This window comes from Pantherophis guttatus, chromosome 5 (genome assembly GCF_059756535.1).
Source record: "Pantherophis guttatus breed Tessera chromosome 5, ASM5975653v1, whole genome shotgun sequence".
Taxonomy (NCBI): Eukaryota; Metazoa; Chordata; class Lepidosauria; order Squamata; family Colubridae; genus Pantherophis; species Pantherophis guttatus.
The window spans coordinates 92,135,974-92,156,766 of record NC_142067.1 but is presented as its reverse complement, the minus strand read 5'-3'; the positions used below and the strand labels follow the sequence as shown (position 1 = coordinate 92,156,766).

Sequence of the window (20,793 nt, the reverse complement as noted above, 5' to 3'; positions counted from 1 at the left end):
GACTAAGGAGACAGTCAAAATTGAGAAATTTTCCTCCAAAAGAGGAAAATTCCATAACTTTTCAAGCAGTTAACTTTTAAGAAGACACCGAGTAGCCACTGGAAAAGAAACATGCTTTTTTGCTCTGGGTAAACATCCATTGGTGGATCTTTACCAGAATATGCGTCTCTATCAGAGAAAGTTAAACGGAGACAGTTGCCAATTCTTAGGTCTTTTTTTCCTATGCCAGCTACCAACATTAAACACAAAACTTAAAAGGTGACCCAAATTTGAATACTGCAAGTAAGTCTTAAAGAGCAAATCATCATAAGGCTACATGCTGTCACTGTAGATTCACATATAACCCTCTGCACCACTCATTAATCAAATCTGGCGGGCACTGAACTGATCACAAGCCTGGGCTACTTCAGATGGCAGGAACAAATAAATCCCTGGTCTCATTTTTACTTTGTCGTGCATCCTGAAACCCTTTGAAGGGTACACTGTTTATTTGGTTGCCTAATCACTCACAATGGACTTATGATACATTGTGTAATCTTTCCTAGTATCTAGTTCCAGTACAATCAGAGGGGGAAAAAACAGCACTAAAAGCCAAAGAGTAACACATAAACACACAGAGCTAGTTGATCTAGAAAAAGGCATCCCCATTGAAAGATTTGTTTCACCTTCTACAAATTTCAAGGTATCAATAACAAAAAAAAAAAAAGTTCCGTGTGTATGGTACAGAAATAAGGTACATGGTAGTCAAAAGCAGCATATCACAAGCCACAATTCAAATATTAACTATAGGCACTAACAACAACTTCCACCCCACATCTTTATTTGTGCCATTAATGAACAACCTTCATGATAGGACTTGAAAATTCAATATAGATATATTTTAGAATACTATAACACATCCATAAGAAGATTAACTAAGTAGTAACAGCATCCAAAAAGATACAGTTCATATTACTTTTTATTATGTAAAAGGAAAGAATGATGATCCTTTGATATAATATAAAATGAATATCATAAGAAAGAAACAATAGAATATGCATTGAGAGAGCAACCTTTCACATATTGGAAGGGGGGGGAAATGACACCCAATAATGACAGCAAAAATCATGCCATTGAGTTTTCTTGAGCAAAAGAACATCTGGCAATACCCAAATTTTAGGCCATTCTACCCTCTTCTCAAACCTGTAAGAGAGCCAAATATTGAACAGGAACAAACTGCGTTTGATGCAGCAAGTGAATTAAATGAATTGTAGCAGAAAGGTGTGGAGGGAAGAGTTTAATCTCCAAGTAAAGATGGAGAGGAAAATCATGTGACCATGAGAAACGTTTATCCTTCCTGTAGAATATTAATCTCAATTAATCTTCCTAATACAGACAGATAAAACATTTGTGCACATAACAAAGCAAAAGATGCAAGAGGTTGGGTTGCCCCGTTCCCTTGTTAGAGATCATATTGGCAGTTCCTATTTAAAGGCCAAGGCAAGGCGAACACAGCAGGTAGAACTGGAAAATATTCATCTTGAAATTAATACGGATGGATGTGTTGAAAAGTCATCAGTGAAGAATGAAGCCACACCAAGTGTTTGGGGGAGGAACAGGAGTGACCGTGAACCGGCATTTCACACACACACACACATACACAAAAAAAACCCCGTTTGTCATTTGTCCCCTGCCATCTGTCAAATAAGCCAAAGGGGGGGAAAGGAAGTAAAGAAAGGCTTTCTAGAGACACAGAGAGACGTGCGCACATGTATTTAAATGCCCGCCCAGCACTGATTACTTTTAAATGGAAAACTGGTACCGGGTTTTAGCGGCGGTCCTGAAGAGCCGGACTGCAGCAGCGGGAATGCCCAGATGCCGCGGTTCTCAAAAGAGCCTGCGACTCACTCACCGTAGATCATGGCCAGGCCGGTCTCATGGAGGAAGCGGACCCGGCGGTGCTTGAAAAGCCAGATGGTGAGGATAGTCAGGGTGAGGAGGACAATGAACGTCAGGAGGCTCACGCTGTCTTGCCGGTGGCTCTCCTCCGCTTCTTTCTCCGTGGCGATCTCCTCCATGGCGCTGCTGCTCCGTTCACCCAGGCACAGCCCAGGGACCGGGGAGAGGACGAGAAGCAGGAGCCGCAGACGCGCCATGGCAGGTTCCCCTGGAGCACCGCTCGTGCCCGCCTGCGTCCTCTCGGCGCGCCGAGCTTCCTGCCAGCAGCCACTGCAGCAGCCGGGCAGGCTCCGCTCGGGCGACGGTGCTGGGCGCTCAGGCAAGTCGCCGCTCCTGGCAAGGCAGGCGAACGCGGCTCTGGCAGGCAGAAGCGCCGAACTCCACCCCTCGGCGTCGCAGCTCCGGCATTAAGTTTGCCGAGAGGCTCTCTCCCGCCTCGTTTCTTAAAGGCTGGCCACGCTTAGGGCAGCGCGCCGCCTCCCCCCCTTGCCCCCCTCCCCTCCCACTGCACAGGGGCGGGGTCTGTGCTTGCAGCAGAAAGAGGCGATAGAGTGGGCTGCACCATTGCAGGCTGCGGGAGAGGTGGATCCCTTTTTTCAAAGCGATATGATTACTTGGAATGCTAGTACAAGGCGAGTCCGAGAAAGGGCTCTTCGATCGTTGCACCACCGGTCGCTTGCATTACATAAAGAATTGTAGTCACGTTTCAAAATAGAATCCCCCCCCAACCAAACCTCTTTTATTCGGCTGACGGAGCTCTGTTAGTTCGGAATAAGCTGGCTGCGAATGAGACTCGTCTTTACCTGCTACTTCGGAGGGGATTCTGTTCTTGCGGCTTTTGCCCTTTTCCCCAATTACAAAGGAAAAGTAAAAGACGCGGATGAACCAGGGAATTACGGCAGCTCAATTTGGGACTGTTAATAACCCAGCCTCAAGCCGAGGTCTTAAAACAAGAGTTGGTCATCTCCAATTCTTCTGCTCCATGACTGTGTTTGCATGACCTAGTTACAAGTTAGACTACCAAGCTGTAGCTGATTTCATTGCGTGTTCATCCAATCTATGTGGTCAAACCCAAAATATTGTGGAAAACCATGGTTTATTCTGGGCAAGCGGGCTGTGTGAATGCAATTAGTATTGTATTAGTGGCGGAGACTAATAGGAATCACCATTGGGCACAAGATTGTCCCTTTTGCAAGCACGTTCACTTGGGAGTAGGCAACATTTAAGACTTCTATAAAAGGGATTTTGCTGCATAGATTTGTGTACTACAGTCCTTAAAGGAGGTCTCTGCTTCACTAAGTCTCTTCAAAGTACTGGGAAATTTTCTAACTTGTTTTTCAGGTGCAGTATTTTCACATGGTGGCTTATAAAAATATATTTAAAACAAACTAGCAAAAGAAAGCTCAGGACTGTATTGGTTGGAAACATGCAGAAGCAGCCTTCACCCTGCAGTGGATAGACAATGGCTAAAATGATTAAATGGCGTACATAACTACACAAATTAACATTGTAAATAAAATTATTCAAAACAGCAGTACCTTGAAAAGTAAATATAAGCAATGCTAACTGCACATAATATATCTTAAGTTTTCTCCTAATACCAACTGTGATGAGAAAGTAAATACTCCATTAAGGAAGAAACTCCCAAGTAGTTATTGAAAAGGGTTTGGTTCAACTATTCTGTCTCAGCTTCAGTCTTGATCTACCACTTAAGAATAATTATGCTCAGAGGATATAATTGCCAAGAGTTTTGCTATAATAATTATCAGACATCTAAACACTCGAAGTATTAGACAAATGGAAAATATTATTCATAGTACACTCCTTTGATTGCAATTCTGAGATAAGTATCATTGAGTCTGCTTTCTGGTAAGTGTAAATAGAACCACCATTAGGTAAATTTAGCTAGTTCAGATTTAGTTTTTTTTTCCCATGTTATTTTAAACTTCTTGATTATTTTGTATTATCATCAGCTGGTATAATTAATTCCTCAGAGGTTTATTTTTTTGAGAAGAATGATAATGTTTACTTCCCTGTCTGTTGAAAACAGTCATATTAACCAGGAATAAATATAAATTCACCCTCTTGATAAGAAGCCATTGCTAGATGTAACTAACTAAAATACTTTTGGACAGTATTCATTTTTCTATTTTTAGGGAAAGTTATTGGGTAGGAGGTTGCACAATAGTTTCAGAGGATCCTGGATGAAACTGATTATCTAGACCCATTTCAGTTGATTTCAGGCCTGGTTAGAGAACAGAATAGAATAGAATTCTTTATTGGCCAAGTGTGATTGGACACACAAGGAATTTGTCTTTGGTGCATATGCTCTCAGTGTACATAAAAAGAAAAGATACATTCATCAAGAATCATAAGGTACAACACTTAATGATAGTCATAGGGTACAAATAAGCAATAGAATCATACTATGATTCGTATGGGATTCAAATAGCATTGGTTGTACTTTTGGATGACCTCTGGCATGAGCAGGATAGGAATAGCACTTCCATCCTTATTCTCCTTGACTTCTCAGTGGCTTTTGATACCGTGGCATCCTTTTCAAACCATGGCATACTTTTGAACCAGTTCTGGGAATTGGGAATGTGTAGCACTGTATTGGGTATCCTGTGTTGTTTTCCCTCCTTTCTCTGGGATTGGTTCCAATCAATGTTGGTTGAGAATGAGAGGTCCCGTCTTCATCCCCTGCCTGGTGGGGATTTTTCAGGATTCGATATTCTTTCCACTCCTGTTCAACATCTACATCACAGGTGTCAAACTCAGTGTCACATTGCCATCATGTGATTTGTGATGTTTTCCCCCTTCGCAGAGCTGGCGTGGCTATGGCCGGTACGTGATGCATCCAGCCCGCAGGCCACCAGTTTGACACCCTTGATCTATATGAACTCATTTGATGAGGTATTATCAGTATGCTGGAAATAGCCAGCTTCATATCTGCCCCTCCCCAGTTGCATCCACCTGTCCCATCAGATTCAGGAGAAGCATATTATGGGCTCCATCTATGAAAGTGTCATCTAGCAGGATCCAGAAAGACAGCCTTTTCTGCTGTGGTGTCCACCCTTTGGAATATCATTTCCACATATCTTAGATTGGCTGCAACCCTGATGGCCTTTAAGACATGGCTTTGGCAATGGAGGTTTGGCAATTGGTGGGAACTTTTACAATGTGTGTGTTGAGATGGGATTTTGCTGCTGATCATATTTATTTTTGTTTTTAGTGTGATTATTGGTTTTGTGTGTTATATTTATGTTTTAACCTGTTTTTAATTGGTGGTTTTTAACTGTCCAGAGTTACTTAGGTGAGATGGTAGCCATACAATTTGAATATAGTATCTATTCATTTAAAATTGATTAAATTCTATAAATGCCAGCAAGTGCAAAATTAAGAAATAAAGACTTAATACAGTGATCCAATATCAACTGCCACAAGTCCTATGTACATTTATTTGATATATGTTAAATTAAATCCAGTAGCATTTACTTATTAAACATGCATAAAATAGGTTTATATGGTCTTTGGAATAATTGTTTTTTATTTGCCTAATTACACAAGGATTTATGCTACGGTGTATCATAAAGGTTAGCAGTTTTTTTTTCCTCAGAAGCTAAAATATTTGATCACATACTTGGCACCATGAGATAATACATGTAACACAAAAGCATAAAGTATTTATTACCAGGGCTACATCTTCAATCCAATCTGACTGAGTTCAACAGCTGCAGTGGAATTCTAATTTCAAAAACAGAAAGGTCACAAATAATCAAGAGACAATTTCCTTCTATTAAAAACAACTTCGCATTTTTGGATCATCTTGAAATTAATTCACAGAAAAAGGGAATAATCAGCATATTTAGTTACCGGTACATCCTTTGAACATGTCGATTAGACCAGTGGTCCCCAACCCCTGGTCCATGGACTGGCACTGGTCCACAGACTGCCAGGAACCAGTCTGCACAAGCTAGCAAAGCCCCCATCCATGCACATGTGGAACCATGATGAAATCACTCCCCCACCCGGTCTGTGGAAAAACTTCTCCATGGAACCGGTCCACAACATCCAAAAGGTTGGGGGCCATGGGATTAGACTAAAGAGGGTGGGATCTGGGACTACAATACCATGAGATTGGGATTACTGTTTTCTTCCTTTGGCTTTGGAAGTCAAACCATCTCCTTTTTTATTTATTTAAGGTGCTGCTTTACAAAAGAAAACCTATGTAGATCATAGAGAAGGGGTATCTTGACACAAACCAGTTTTCTAATATTGCACTTAAGAGCTATTACAATTTTCTTCTCCTTGATTTTAATAGGACTAAATTATAAATTGTATGCTGTTCATATAGGATGTTGTAATTTGTTCTGCAACAAGAAAAGGATTAAAAACAACTTTTTAAAAGTTAATGCATTAATATGATTCAAATATATTTTTCATGTTAGTCTTCTCAACATGCAAAAAAAATAGGTAGAAAATTACCACAGCAGATGTGAATATTTCAATTATTTCTTTTAATACATACACACACACACACACACATACATCTTGAATTCAGATGTATTTATCATGGTTAATAACTTGTTTTGAACTGAAAGTGAGCCATCAGACTTGCTTGGTACTTGAATGATAGACCACCAGGAAATGCTAGAGACATATGTTAGAGGGAACAAAATCTTCTCTGGAGAAGGAAATAGCAAGAAGACTGTGTGGATATATTTAGATTGTGATAAGCAGCTGAGATTTAGCTTAAGGCTTTTACTTTGTTTGCTTCTGGCTAAGTATACACAGGACTGCTTTCTTAACTCTTCACACACTTTTAATAGGCACTTCATATTTCAAAATCATTGAGAGCTAACCAGCATACAAATTTAATAAATAAAACACTGTCCAATCATCTCAGCTGCCTAGCAAAATATTGGCAGATGCTATTGACTAAATAAAGTGTGCGCAAGGGATTTTAGTTCTGTAGATTTACTAGAGTAGCAGGAAACAGTGAGTTCCAGTTCAGCCTCCAGCACAAAGCCAGCGGTGAAATTTTGTACCAGTCACCCTGTGAACTATGGAAAGAAAGTAAGGGCAAATCAATTCTTAAAATCTTGCCAAGAAAACTTGAGGGACTTGTCCAGCCAGTTGCCGGAATCAAGACTGACTTGAAGGTACAAAGCAAATTAAAACCTATGCTCCTGTTGAGTGATTATGTGCCATTAAGTCATTGTTAGCTCTTAGCTTCTTCTCCATGATCTGTCCCTAACTTGATCTTTCCAATCTTCCATCCATTACCACTGTAACTGAATCCATTCAGTTTACTGCTGGTGATGATGATCTCCTTGCTTCCACTTTTTCTAGCACATAACCTTGTTCAGAGAGCTGGGTCTTCACATAATGGGCCAAAGTAGGATAATTTGATCCTGATCATTTGTGCCTCGTGAGAACTGGGGGGGGGGGAATGTTTATTTTAATCTATATAGAACAACTTTGTATATTTCCTTAGAAGTCCCATCATATTCAGCAGAAGCCTCTTACCAAGTAAGGAGGCATAAAAAAGCTTTCTCCTGACAGTATTCTGCTTTTTCCTGTGTAATTACAAAAAACATTCGTCTTAAAGAGTAAAATATTATACTTTTAAGAACCAGAACAGAACATCCGCCTTGGTAAGAAAAAACTTGCTGGTACTTTCTAGACAAAAGATTAAATCTTTACAGGTCATGCTTATAAATATATGATAAAATAGCCGACCATTCCAGTTAGTAGCATAATCCACAATACTTTTACTACACCCAGAAAAGAAGGGATTCGTAGGTTCACGTGCAGATGATCTTTTAAGGCTGGTAACCAGGGGTGAAATCCAGCAGGTTCTAACAGGTTCTGGAGAACCGGTAGCGGAAATTTTGAGTAGTTCGGAGAACCGGCAAATACCATCTCTGGCTGGCCCCCGAGTGGGGTGGGAATAGAGATTTTGCAATATCCTTCCCCTGGAGTGGGGTGGGAATGGAGATTTTGCAGTATCCTTCCCCTGCCAAGCCCACCAAGTCACACCCACAGAACCGGTAGGAAAAAAATTTGAATTTCACCCCTGCTGGTAACACTATATTCCTTGTGCATTAGCACAACAACTGAACAACCTGTGTGAAAACCCTACTCGAGGCTTCAGTTCAGCACCGACATTACGGTTCAACTCCTTCATTGGAGCGCCCCCCCCCTCGCGCAAAAGCAACATATCTGGGAGCGCGCGCAGAATGGCGACAACGCCCCGTTCTTTTCACACACAATTCTTTTCCCGGCTTTCCAGCCCACGGGGCTCACGGCGAGCTGCGGGGCCGACGACGCGCTTCGTTGTTTGTCAGCGAACCATATTGACGGAAATCTTTTGATAGGCGATGCTGATTGGGAGAAATGCCGGGAAGGGAGGAGCCGCGGTCGCCATGGGAGACGGGTGAGGGAGAAGCCGGAAGCAGGCGCTTTAAGTAGAGGGTGGGGCGTATTCAGTTATATTTCCTCCGCGGGAGCCGCTGGGGCTGCTTGGGCTGGAGGGAGGCGCAGCGAAGGGAAGGTGTTTGCGGCGCCCGTTGTGTGCGTGGGTGTTGGTGTTCTGAGGTGAAGGAACAGATTATGGGCTGCTTCTTCTCCAAGAGGCGGAAGCAGGCCAAAGAGGCGAAGGCTGGCGCGGAGAGCGGAGATCGGAATGGGTCTCTGTCCGCCGAGGCCGACAAACAGCCACAGTATAGTTGGGACCAGCGAGCCAAGGTAACCGCGATTTCCTCCTTTGAAAGCGGCTGTCCTTGGGGTGGGGTGGGGTGGGGGGGTTCGCTGCTGAGCGCTGCTGAGGCTACTTCCTCTTCTTGGCTGACTGTGTTTGCACAACACATTGGGATACGTGGAGCTTGGCTGGTGGTGTGTTGCGCGAGCCCTCGCCAGTTTGGCTAGATCACGGATCAGTGTATCGTGTGAACCCAATCAGTTGAGTTAATCCCGTTTCCTGCGAGACAGTATAATGGGAGAACAAACACCCAACCGTTCCTTTGAAATAATAGAAATATTTGTAGCTCGGGTTTTAGATTTTGGCACTGGTTTTGCTCTCCAAGCTTGTTTCAATTTACTTTCTGAACGTTTCGTTACCAGACTAGGTAACATCATCCAGCAGAATTGTCTTGTCCTGTTCTTCCAGAAACTGTTTCCTCTCTCGTTCCAAGGAGATTTTCCTAACTATGGTTTTACTCAAACGGATACCATTCTAGCTTTGTTGGGAGTGGAACTCTCAAAAATATCAGCTCTGGATTATGCTGAATGTGGATTCTGGGTGTTGAACTTTGCTTTTTGGCCCATCTGATACCCCACCATCACTTTTCACAATGTTTTTGCTTGCCCGTTTGGCCTTGTCGGATTATTTCTGTAAACGGCAGATGTTGCTTGTGTGGCGAATAGGCATTATCTGCAGCTTCTTCAAGATTTGAGAGGTTGGTTATTCCTGTCATCTCAAAAGATGTGTGGTTAGATATTCTTTACCAGCCTTTAACCATCCTGGTGAATTTGAATTGTGGTGAGCAATTCTGTGTGGTATGGAGCTTTCCAGCCTTTGGAAGCAGTGATTCTGGCTTCCTTGGGCAGATAAATAGTATTTAAATTAGATTATTACAATGTATTGGTGCATGGATGTCATAGATCAATACAGCTGCAAAGTTAGAGATACTGTAAGATATTGAAATAAAAATAAAAAAAAATTCAGGAAGCCTTTGGAGGAAACGGGTGTTAGCCCATATTACTGAAGTGTAGGCAAGTTGGTGAAACTATCACAATTAGTTTAGCATTGCCATAACCTTTCTTGTTGACTTCTGTTTTATCAATTATAATTTAGTCTGTGTTGGACTTGGTAAATATTTAAACCTGATAGTGATAGTTCACAGCACATCAATCTATTCTTGTGTACATAATCTAAGATATAATGATCTTTCATTGTTTTCCATCTAGGTATCTCTTGTGTATAAAGAATGAGACTGCAGGTAGTGAAACAAGCTTTTAATATTCCCAGAGGGTTCTCTCTTTTTTTTCATAAGTGAAGCTGTATGAAGCATCCCTTTCAAAATATACAACACAACCAAGAGGTTTTTTCCCCTTTAAGAGAGAACCACCTTCAATTGTCCTTTACATTTGGTGCCTAAGGAAACTTTGAAATATTTTTTGACTCATTTCCTTTGAGTTATGAAAATAACTTCTCTATAATTTGCAATGACCAAAGGCTGAAACTTTTAGGGACTTCCATCTGCATTTTGGGGTGGGGTTATAGCTTTACTTGTATTTATGAGTTGCTTGCTCCATTGAGTTGAATTGAACATATCACCTTGGGATTTCCCGGTGATTTCCTTTCCAGGGACAATCAGGCCACATAAGGCATAATTTTCAAGGCTAAGTGACTTCTTTCACCTATTTTTTAAAATTGTGGGAGCGCAGAATGTTTAAAAGTGAAATATGAGATTCCCACTCCCCTGAAAAATACAGTATTTTCTGATTTTCTAACAAAATCCTTTTAAACTGGCTGCCACCTATTTTCCCTATATGATACATGTTACCGGTAACTTTTAAACACTTGGCCCTGATTATGGATGTAATATCAATATTTAGATTTATAAATGAATTTAAAATTAAAAACAAATTGCAGAATTAATTGTATCTTTTAAGTAGTTTATAACTTTCAATTTTTATATTTCAAATGCCATTTTGTATCAGCTGGTGCTTTAGAATGGATTATGCCAAGTAATAAATTTAACTTGTTCTAACATTAGGAAGAATTGAAATTAAGTTAGATGAGGCCTTATAATAAAACATTTTAATGGGGACTACAAATATTATACAATGGATAATTTAACTTTGGTTGTGATATCATTTGAAGGTGTGCTTAGGTTTTTTTCCCCTTGAAATGATGGGGAACATTTTGACGTTCGAGGAAGCTACGGTAAGATGATTTGAAATGCTGCTTTCAAAGATGATAGCATGTGGAATTATACTGTTCTATCATTATTTGCACAATCCTGCCAAGTTTAGCGGAACAACTTTTTTTCAGATTAGGTCAATTGTGACACAGCTTCTCAATTCCATTTGGCTTAATTTTAATTAGTACCCACTATTTTCCTGTTTTATATCTTGGATGTGCAATAAAGTATAAGAAACTATAAATTTTATTTTTTATCTGGCTAAATATTTTTTCAGTATTGTCTAGGAATGGAATATGTGATATGATTCCTCATATCACATATGAGGAATATGTGACTTATATGAGGACATATATGAGGACATATCCTGACTTATGTGCATTGTCTAGAACAGGGGTGTCAAACTCTCATCATGTCATGTAACATATCACAACTTTCCCCCCCTTTGCTAAAACTGAAGTGGGCATGGCCAGCATGTGACACATCTGGCCCATGGGCTGCAAGTTTGACACCCCTGGTCTAGAACCTATATATTTATGTAACTATGGCTCACTACTTAATTAAATCAAATAACACATTTTAAGACAAATTGTGCTTTTCTGATAAAATCCATATTTTTAAATGTAAATGTTTAATGCAGTACTTCAATATTATATTCAGAAGTATAATTCTATTACCATCTTGCAAGAAATCTTTGATATCAGTAAACTTAAACCACTAGAAATGACAAGTGCAAAAGATCAGATTCACACATGAAGGTTCAGTTAAAGTGATTTATGGCTAAAAGCCTATGCACAGGAATCTTCTCAACTAACAGTCAGCACTGGTTAGACATAAATAAGTGGCACTTAAGCATGATTGGACTTAATTTGCTTGTGGCTACATAGGGATTCTAAGATGATCCCCCTTTTCACTGTGCCTCCAGGTTCTCCCATGCTTTCTACAAAATATTTGATTTTCTTTTTATGCTGTGTTGTCGCTTTGTAAATGAATAGTATTTCACCAATCAATAGCATATTTGAACTATCCTACAGAATACTGTTCTGTATTGATTAACAATTTGTAAGCTCTTAATAGAAATTCTCTGACTAAAAAAACCTTTCCTTCAGTCTCTTCATCAATGGAATAGAAATGGTGACTATCTTAAGAGAGGAAATAAAATAACATTGATACTAGGTACTTTGCATAATATAGTACAGTAAATATTGATTCTAAATTTTTCCCAGACTTGAAATAATGGGGAACATTTCATAAGTTTTAAGAATATATCTTGACTATAAAATATTGCTTTTGTTGTAGATTGATCCGAAAGATTACATGTTTTCTGGACTCAAGAATGAAACAGTTGGACGTTTACCTGGGAAAGTTGCAGGGCAACAGTTTGTCATTCAGGACTGTGAGAATTGCAATATTTATATATTTGATCATTCTGCTACAATCACTGTTGACGACTGTATAAACTGCCAATTTTTTCTAGGACCTGTAAAAGGTAGTGTGTTTTTGCGTGACTGCAAAGACTGTAAGTGTGTTGTGGCATGCCAACAGTTTCGTACTCGAGACTGCCGAAAGATAGAAGTATTTCTGTGCTGTACCACCCAGCCCATTATTGAATCTTCTACAGGTATGAAATTTGGTTGTTTCCAATACTATTATCCAGAGCTGGCTTTGCAGTTTAAAGATGCTGGGCTAAGCATCTTTAACAACACATGGAGCAATATCCATGACTTCACACCAGTTTCAGAAGAAAATAATTGGGGTCTTCTAGCTGAGGATGCTTTAGTTCAAGACTATGTACCATTGCCGACTACTGAAGAATTAAAAGCCATGAGGATTTCAACTGATGTCAACAAGAGCATAATTCCAATAACCCTGGGAGGACGACCAAAAAAAAGTGAGGAATCTTGCTTAGTAGTGTTCTTTGCTGGAGATTATACAACTGCCAATGCAAGGAAGTTAATTGATGAGGTAAGAAGCAATTTGCTATACTTTATGTTTTGGGTTTAAAACGAAAACTATTTTACCTTTTTAGAAATTAAAGTATTACAAATCTGTAGCTTTTAAATGGATTTTATAAGGCATAATTGAATCCTGACATAATGCAATTTTGAAATGTGTTCCTTTATATGACTGCCTATGCTTTGCAGTTTGAAAATATCCCTGTAGGATGCAACAGGAGAATAATCCAGAGTAAAATTTGAGAATACACATGAAAGTTGCAGAGGGAGAAGAATCCCACTTCATAAATTGAAGTCTGCTGGTACAGCATTAAAGAGAATCTTGTAAAAAGGTGTTTGTAATATCCTCATGGTAAATGTTTTTCTATATCTCATTTTTAATTCAGAAAAGATCAGTGGCTGTGCAAAAAATGTCCAGCCAATTCTTTGATCTACGGTTAGGATAGGAATCTTGTTAGGATAGGAAAGTGTGTTTTGTTAGGGCAGAAGTACAAAAAAGAAAAAGAGTCCAGGAGACACATGAAAATTTCTTTAGCATCCAGAGTGGGAGGATCTGTATGTTGGATTTTCACTGCCTATTAAAGAGTCTTAAGGCACAAAATAGATACTTAAGCCTTTGCAAATGCTTAAATCTCTTTCCTGAAAGAGCTTTGATGCTGCTTGTTAGGTTACATTATATTTTACACATAGCAGGAATGGACCTCAGACCAGCAGAAGTTGTGCATCCTTATTTCAAGATCTAGAAGGAATTGGAAATTTCCATTGAGTTAATCATCCTGCTTATGACAAAATCCAAATTAAATCATCTGGCATTTAAATTTGAATTGTTATACATTGTCATAAATTATTTTCCATTGGACTTAATCTTTCTCACCGTTCATTTTCTTGACGTAGGTCCCATTCAAGCTATTTCTGAATCACATAATGATGCGGAGTTTTTATATGATTCAGTGTTATGTGTGTGTCTCCCCCCCCCCAATTTATTATGATTTAGAAGATATAGATGGCTTTATATAATGGGGAAATTGCTGTGCAGGAAGAAACATTTGCATAAAAATAAATATTTTGGTTTTTTTAAGGACTATTTCCATATGTTTATTAAAATTTTACATACTTCATATGTATTCCAATTCTTACTGAAATTCAATAGATGACTGGCAAAGGCTTTTGGCTGATACAGACAAAAGAAGTTTCAATGAAAGCCGATGATGCTCAACGAGTGTTCCAGCAAAGAACATCTGAATTCATCCCATTACTTGACAAAGGTATAATTATTTGAAAAACTAAAAACCTTGAAAAATTAAATTTTTTTCTTAAATCTGAATGTAATTCCTAAGGCAGAGAGCAATGAAAATTATACTGTACATAAATCTTTTTAAAAACGCCTTGTCATCAAGTGGCACATTTCACTTGCTTCCCAAATCAAAAAAGTAAGCAGGGAATAAGTATAAACAGACAATATCCAGTATGATGTCCACTTTCTGTACTTTGTCAAGCTAGGCTAGTCAACTCTAGCTGAAATAATTTATGGAGAACTACTCTCAACAAATGTGTACACAGGCATACGTACACATGTATTTCCATTTATATACTTGCTAGAAGTTGCATTCCAAGAAAACCCAAGTCAAGAAAATAATGTATAAATAGCTACTTATATACCATATTTTTCAGAGTATAAGATGCAGCTTAGTTTTTGGGGAGGAAAATAGGAAAAAAAATTCTGCCTACCAGGTATCTGGCTAGTGTCCTTAGTCTGGTCAGCTTCAGCACACTAGTTTGCTTATTTGTATCCCCTGCTTGGGGATAAAAAAGAGCTTCTAAAGCACAACTGATCTTTGGAAAGAGAAGCAATGAGAAAAGCAGACAAACCAGGGAGATCGCTTCACTTGCTAGCGCCTCGTTAGGGCTGAAAAAAAAACTTCATAGCTGAGAGTTGGAGCAGGCAAAGCACAGAAGATCGCTTTACTGAAAAAGCTTCTAAAGCACAGCTGAGAGTCGGTGGGAGCAGGCAAAGCACCGAGATCGCTAGCGCCTCGTTAGGGCTGAAAAAAAGCTTCGAAAAATCTACATTCGGAGTATAAGATGCACCCAAATTTTCAGCCTCTTTTAGGAGGGAAAAAAGTGCATTTTATACTCCGAAAAATACAGTAGGTCTATAGAATAAGGTTCATTATTTATGGAATAGATTCCTCCAACTATACAATCATATTGTCAAATGGAATATTCTCATATGCAGTCACATTCTCTTTCCATCATAAAATGGGGAAAAAGCTACCTGGAGGTAGGAGAAATGCCATCAGTGGAGAGACAGTTATTTGTTAAGTTTAGATTCGAACTTCTAGATACCAACGTTAGATTCGGCTGTTATCGGAAAATCCCGTATGACAAAAGAATATGCATATGTGGGGTAAACGTCGTGGAGGACACGGCGCATATAATATTCGAATGTAGTCTCTATCAGGAAGTTAGAAATCAATATCTGTCCCCAATTATAAATAAATTTCCCCACTGGAATATAAGCCAAAAATTAGGATTTCTGTTGAGGGCTGACTCTCCTCCCCTGGTAAGAGCGATCACTCGATACCTTAAAAGGTTGACGGCAATACGAGCCAGTTATATCAAGGAAAATTTTATCGATTGTAAGAAAGATGAGCTCAGTTAGAGAGGAGCTATCCTATTTGGGTTATCTAGTCTTCTAGTCTTGGCAACTTAGCTATTGAAATTTGATATGGTAAAATTTTAATGTCATCTATCATATATTTTTAGATTGCTATTTTTGTAACTGTTTTATCTTTTTCCCTTTTTCTTTTCTGTTTTGTTTGAAAAGGCCTTCGGGCTATTCAATAAACTATACTATGCATACCAAAGAGAAGCCGGATGGAAAGAAAACTGGATAGTGATATAGAAAAGGATAGGGAAGGGAAAAAAAGATGCCATCTTTCAGCATTACAGGAAAAATTAAATTGACTAGGCAAGCAGCCCCTTCCAAGTGGTGGTTATCTTAAAAGACTGATCTTGATGTCTTCAGCCACTTGACTCTCTACCCATTTGCTCAATTTCAGCTATAGCTTATTCTCAGTGACTGTAGAATCAACGTATAGGTAATATTTGGGGGGAGAGGACATGGTTCCTACTAGTAAATATACTTTTTATAATTAGTCTCTTTTTTCTTTCACAGACATGAGGGATTTACAATGTTTTAATTCTCACCCTGTGCTATATACAGGATATTTGAGCAATTTACAGAATATAAAATATTCAATAACAACTATACAATAAAACATATAAAATTATATATGTAAAAGTGACAGGGGAATTGAAAACAGAAGTGGAAACAAAAAAAAAAACCCTCACACTTTTCCAAAAGTCAACTAGAAAAGGTCTTTGTGAAGAGAGCTTCTTCAACAAATGTCTTGGTACTGTAAAATGAGTGCCTCAGAAACTTCCAGGGGTGATCATTCTATAGTGTAGGTGCAACCAGATCAAAAGCCCATCTGAGAGAATGCAAAATTACCGTGGATTTGGCAGACATAGCAGAACCTCCCCCATAATCTCAGCATTTGATCAGATCTGTAACACTAATGGTGTCAGGATTCTGGTCCAAACATATACATTTTAAGCAAAACGCTGCACTTGGTTCAGATTCTAATTCAGTTGCTTCAGCAGAAGTTACAAGATGATACACCTTACTCAGCAATATGATTACTGCAATCTACATCACTGTCACTTCTAGGTCAAATGGAAGGAAAACCTCACTTACATTGTAGTGATGTAAGCATAAATTTGCATATGTAAGTTGTCCCCAAGTAATAATTTGCAAGTCTGGCAGTCATAAAAATAATTTAAAATAAAGTAACATTAATGAGGTGTGGTTCCAAAGCTCCTGAAGATTATTCTCAGTGGCTTCATATAAATGTTAAATAGTATTAAGTTAGTGCTTTATGACATTCCACAACAGATCTACCAGAATCAGAAATACAGCCATTTAATATTTTTTATGCAAGTAGGAGTCAGATATAGTTAACACAGTATCCTCAATTTATGAAATTCAGAAAGGTACCATAGTTGACAATATGAAAAGTTAATAGATCCATCAGAAAAATAAAGGGTTGTACCTGGTATATTTTCCCAATATTCCAGAGCAGATTTGGGAGAAGTCTGCAATGCAGAAAGGATTATTTTGTTCAGTTTCTTGTACTCAGAGGCATACAGAGTTGAAGACAATATCAAAATACTAATTCTTCATTATTCCTTTTCTAGGTCCTGTTGTTGCTTTAGAGTTTAATGGAGATGGTTCTATAGCAGCCTGTCAAGACAGTGTTGTTAATGTCTTCAGTGGAGCTCAGGTGAGTAGTGTGGAGATTTTCTGGAAATTGTAGCCTGTTTTTCTAGGGTACTATTTTCTCCACAGAATTTTACTTTTTAAAAATGAAATTAATTCTGTCCTTTCTCTAGAAACTTGAAAAAGTTAGGGCACATGTATGGTTCTATTTGGTGATGGCAATAAATAAAGATATATCCATTCTGCTTCTACAAAGTCACATATGTTTTCCTAATTATATCAGGGATATCAAATTCACGGGCCGGATGCATTACACGCTGGCCACGCCGACCCCTGGTTTAGTGAAGGGAAGAAAAGTCATATGTCATGGCGACATGGCGATATGGCGACGACATGACGCCGCGAGTTTGACATCCCTGATCTATATTGTCAATATGCCCTAGTGACTGGGGCAATGAAAAATTTTGTTTTAAATTTTTACAGTATTAATATGTTTTGCATTTTTATTATATATTTTATGAATCTAGATGTAAATACTTTTAATAAATACATGGTGAGTGTCAGTATTATTCAATTAACTGTGGGCCCATAATTACTGGGCCCCAAATTAATTTAATTGTTAAATGAATTCTTGAGTTGAATTATCTTATGTAATAGCTAGAAGATACCAAGTCTATATCATTTAAAGAGTCAGATAATATAATTTCAACGATCTTTTGACAATGAGAATATATTTCTATTATGCTTGTGTCATTCAATTTGCAGTTTTAGATTAGCATTCTAATATGAACCGGTTGACTGGCTTATTTAAAAAAACAAATTAAAATTCTGGAATAAAGCACTTGAGTTCTAAATCTTAATTGTGCTTTCTTTTTTATCCTAAAATACAGGTTTTTGTATCTGAGGACAAGTTGTCTGCTTCAAGAGAAATAGACAATTTCTATAATTTTGCTGATATGCAGATGGGAATGTGAAAAAAACAAAAGCACCTTACTGAAAAATATCTACCTTGATAGTTGAGTTGAGCATTAGGTTTGTTCAACACTCTGAATTAAGTGAATTTTTTACCTTTTTTGCCTTTTTCCTTATAATACTGATTTTTCAGTAATACTATAAAATTGAAGTAACTCTAATCCCTCTTAACTGTAATGTGATTCTTTCCTGCATATTATATTTTAATAATATAACATTTTCAGTTATAATGGTACACTAGATGGAAGTATAGATATTAGAAAGCTGGTGCATATTGAAGATTTTTTATGTATGTTTGTATCTTTGAGCATAAACTCAATTTTGACAATGGCATGTTTTATAACATTGAACAAGCATTACTAACAATTAATATGTCCTGAAATTTCCAAACACTTCACATGAAATCAGTATCATTCAAAAGATTTTAATTCTGGCTGGTTTGTCTCATTACTATAAAATTAGCAACAATGAGAAAAATAGTTATTTTAACTTTTGCTCTCAGTCCAAGAGTGACTTTCAATTGTTCGATTATGCTTGAATGACATAACAGTTCAAGAAAAAGCACTTGTGGAAACAGGGAAGGTTTTGCTATGGCTTCTGATGAGTATCTCCAACATAGGGGATTTTATTGTTCTTTTGCTGTATTTCTCTGGGAGTCCTGCTTCAGATTTTTGTATATATTTTTTATAAATATATTCAATTCATAAATGCAGATCTTACAGAAATGGATGTTACCTGTAGGTCTGATTCCCATTTACAAGTCTTTTTCTGATCCAGAGATGAAAGGCATTAACAGCTAGAACAGCATTTCTCCCCAGGCTGAACTTTATCTTATTTTCTCAAATGATTTCTTCTTTGTTTTACATGCCAAGTTCCTCTCCAAATACAGGAAAGTGGTGGAGCTCATAAACTGCTTTTGACTGCAAAAAACTGAGAATAACTTTTAAGAAAATGGCGATTCTTAGAAGACATGTAAGGCAGAACACAGGTCACAGAGGAACTCTAATATCAACATCCGCTCATTAACAAATAAGAAACTGAAATATAGGCATATCACACAGCCTGTTTCACCCAAAACCCATATACACATAATTGAATAACATGATCCTTTCAACTCAATAGAGGCCACTTCAAAATTTCCTCACAAATTTCCTGTTTAATAAATAATGGTTAAAATGAAGCGCCTACACAAATCCTTTCTCAGTACCTCAGATATATTATGTACCATTGAAGTGGTTTAGAATGGTAAAATATAGATTATGAGAATTAAAAAATAATAATGCAATCAGTTTATCACTTGTTCAAAGTGTAGCAAAATGGCTTTTAGCCATGCTGTAGCTGCCTAGGAGCTTCCTTTAAATAGAGTAAATGTTGCTGTTTAAGGATTATACTGCAAATTTACTGGTATATGAAAGTTTGATATGTTACACAACTGTAAAATTATTTTTGGTATAGTTAATGTTTGATATGTAAATACTGGTTTCTTATATTAGCACTTTATGTTGGTTAAAGACTGTGTATAGAATTTTTACTTGTACATTTTAACAGAAAACAACGGTAAGAGGAAAAAGAGAAAATTTCTGCATTGTGCATTGGCAGTCAATTTAATCAATGAAAGCATCACAGACATTTACTTGTTTTTTTATTATCAAAATGGAAGGACTCACGAATTAATTTCTGAATTGTTATGTATTTGATATTGTTTATGAATTGAATTTATTGGTACCATATTATAGAATTTAAGAAAAATTTATACGGTATGTTATAGCTTTTATATACAACTTGTCTAGCATTTGTGAAATGTGTTTTATAATAAATACTTAAATGAAAGCTTCCCTTTATTTATGGTATATTGCATTTTAAAAAAAGTACCGTGGTCAGTATTGCACATGGTTAATTCCTAAATCTTTAATCTTATACAGGCTCAATTTATGATCACAACATACTCCAGAATTTCAGTTGTAAGTCATTGCTGTTGTAAATCAAGGAACCATGTGACAGGGCTCAATTTTATGATTGTTTTTACAACGGTGGTAAAGTGAGTCAGCATGGTTGTTAAGCGCACCACATGGGCCATTAAGTGTATCCAGCATATCCAAGGGGCATTTAACCGTTTTTTTAACAAGGACTACCTGTAATCTTATTGTGTTTATTTTAGATAGATTTTGTTGGATCTGATGCTGATAATCTCACTTACAAAAAGTCTAATGGGAAGATGAGTAGGTGGCAGAGATTTAAAGCTCCTTAGAGACTGGGAAAATGACTTTAGGTAATCCTTGACTTACAACCACTAAACTTCCATTGCTAAGCAAGGTAGTAAAGTGAGTTTTGCCTCCATTTACAACTTTTCTTGCCACAGTTGGTAAGTGAATCACTGCAGTTGTTAAATTAGTAACACAATTGTTAAATGATTCTGACTTTCCTATTGACTTTGCTTGTCAGGTCACAAAAAGTGATCACATGACCTGGGACAGACCATCATAAATACATGCCAGTTGGCAAGTGTCCAGGTTTTGATCACATGACCATAGAGATGCTGCAAAGGTCTAAGTATGAAACATGATCATAAGTCACTTATTTTCAGTACTGTTGTAACTTTGAAGTCACTAAATGAATGAATGTAAATCAAGGGCTATCTGTACTTCAATAATCTTGTCATAAAGTCCTCAGACCATATGAGCCAGCAAAAAATTATAGTCTTGTCTATTCATTT

At 37.8% G+C, this 20,793-nt stretch overlaps 2 protein-coding genes across 2 annotated transcripts in view; one reads left to right on the top strand and one right to left on the bottom strand.

The window, feature by feature from the left end:
• The window catches only part of SLC9A7 (solute carrier family 9 member A7), a 64,039-nt gene extending 61,548 nt beyond the window's left edge, over positions 1-2,491 (bottom strand). The window contains exon 1 of the mRNA XM_034431395.3: positions 1,892-2,491. Coding sequence (XP_034287286.1) covers positions 1,892-2,135 — 244 coding nt within the window. The 5' untranslated portion in view covers positions 2,136-2,491. The remainder of the gene's footprint in view (positions 1-1,891) is intronic.
• Positions 2,492-8,363: 5,872 nt separating this feature from the next.
• RP2 (RP2 activator of ARL3 GTPase) lies at positions 8,364-19,910 on the top strand. Its single transcript, XM_034431397.3, has 5 exons — positions 8,364-8,691; positions 12,171-12,836; positions 13,977-14,091; positions 17,087-17,172; positions 17,999-19,910. The coding sequence occupies exons 1-5, from the start codon at positions 8,557-8,559 to the stop codon at positions 18,080-18,082; spliced, it is 1,086 nt and encodes a 361-aa protein (XP_034287288.1). The 5' UTR covers positions 8,364-8,556; the 3' UTR covers positions 18,083-19,910.
• Positions 19,911-20,793: the final 883 nt, after the last annotated feature.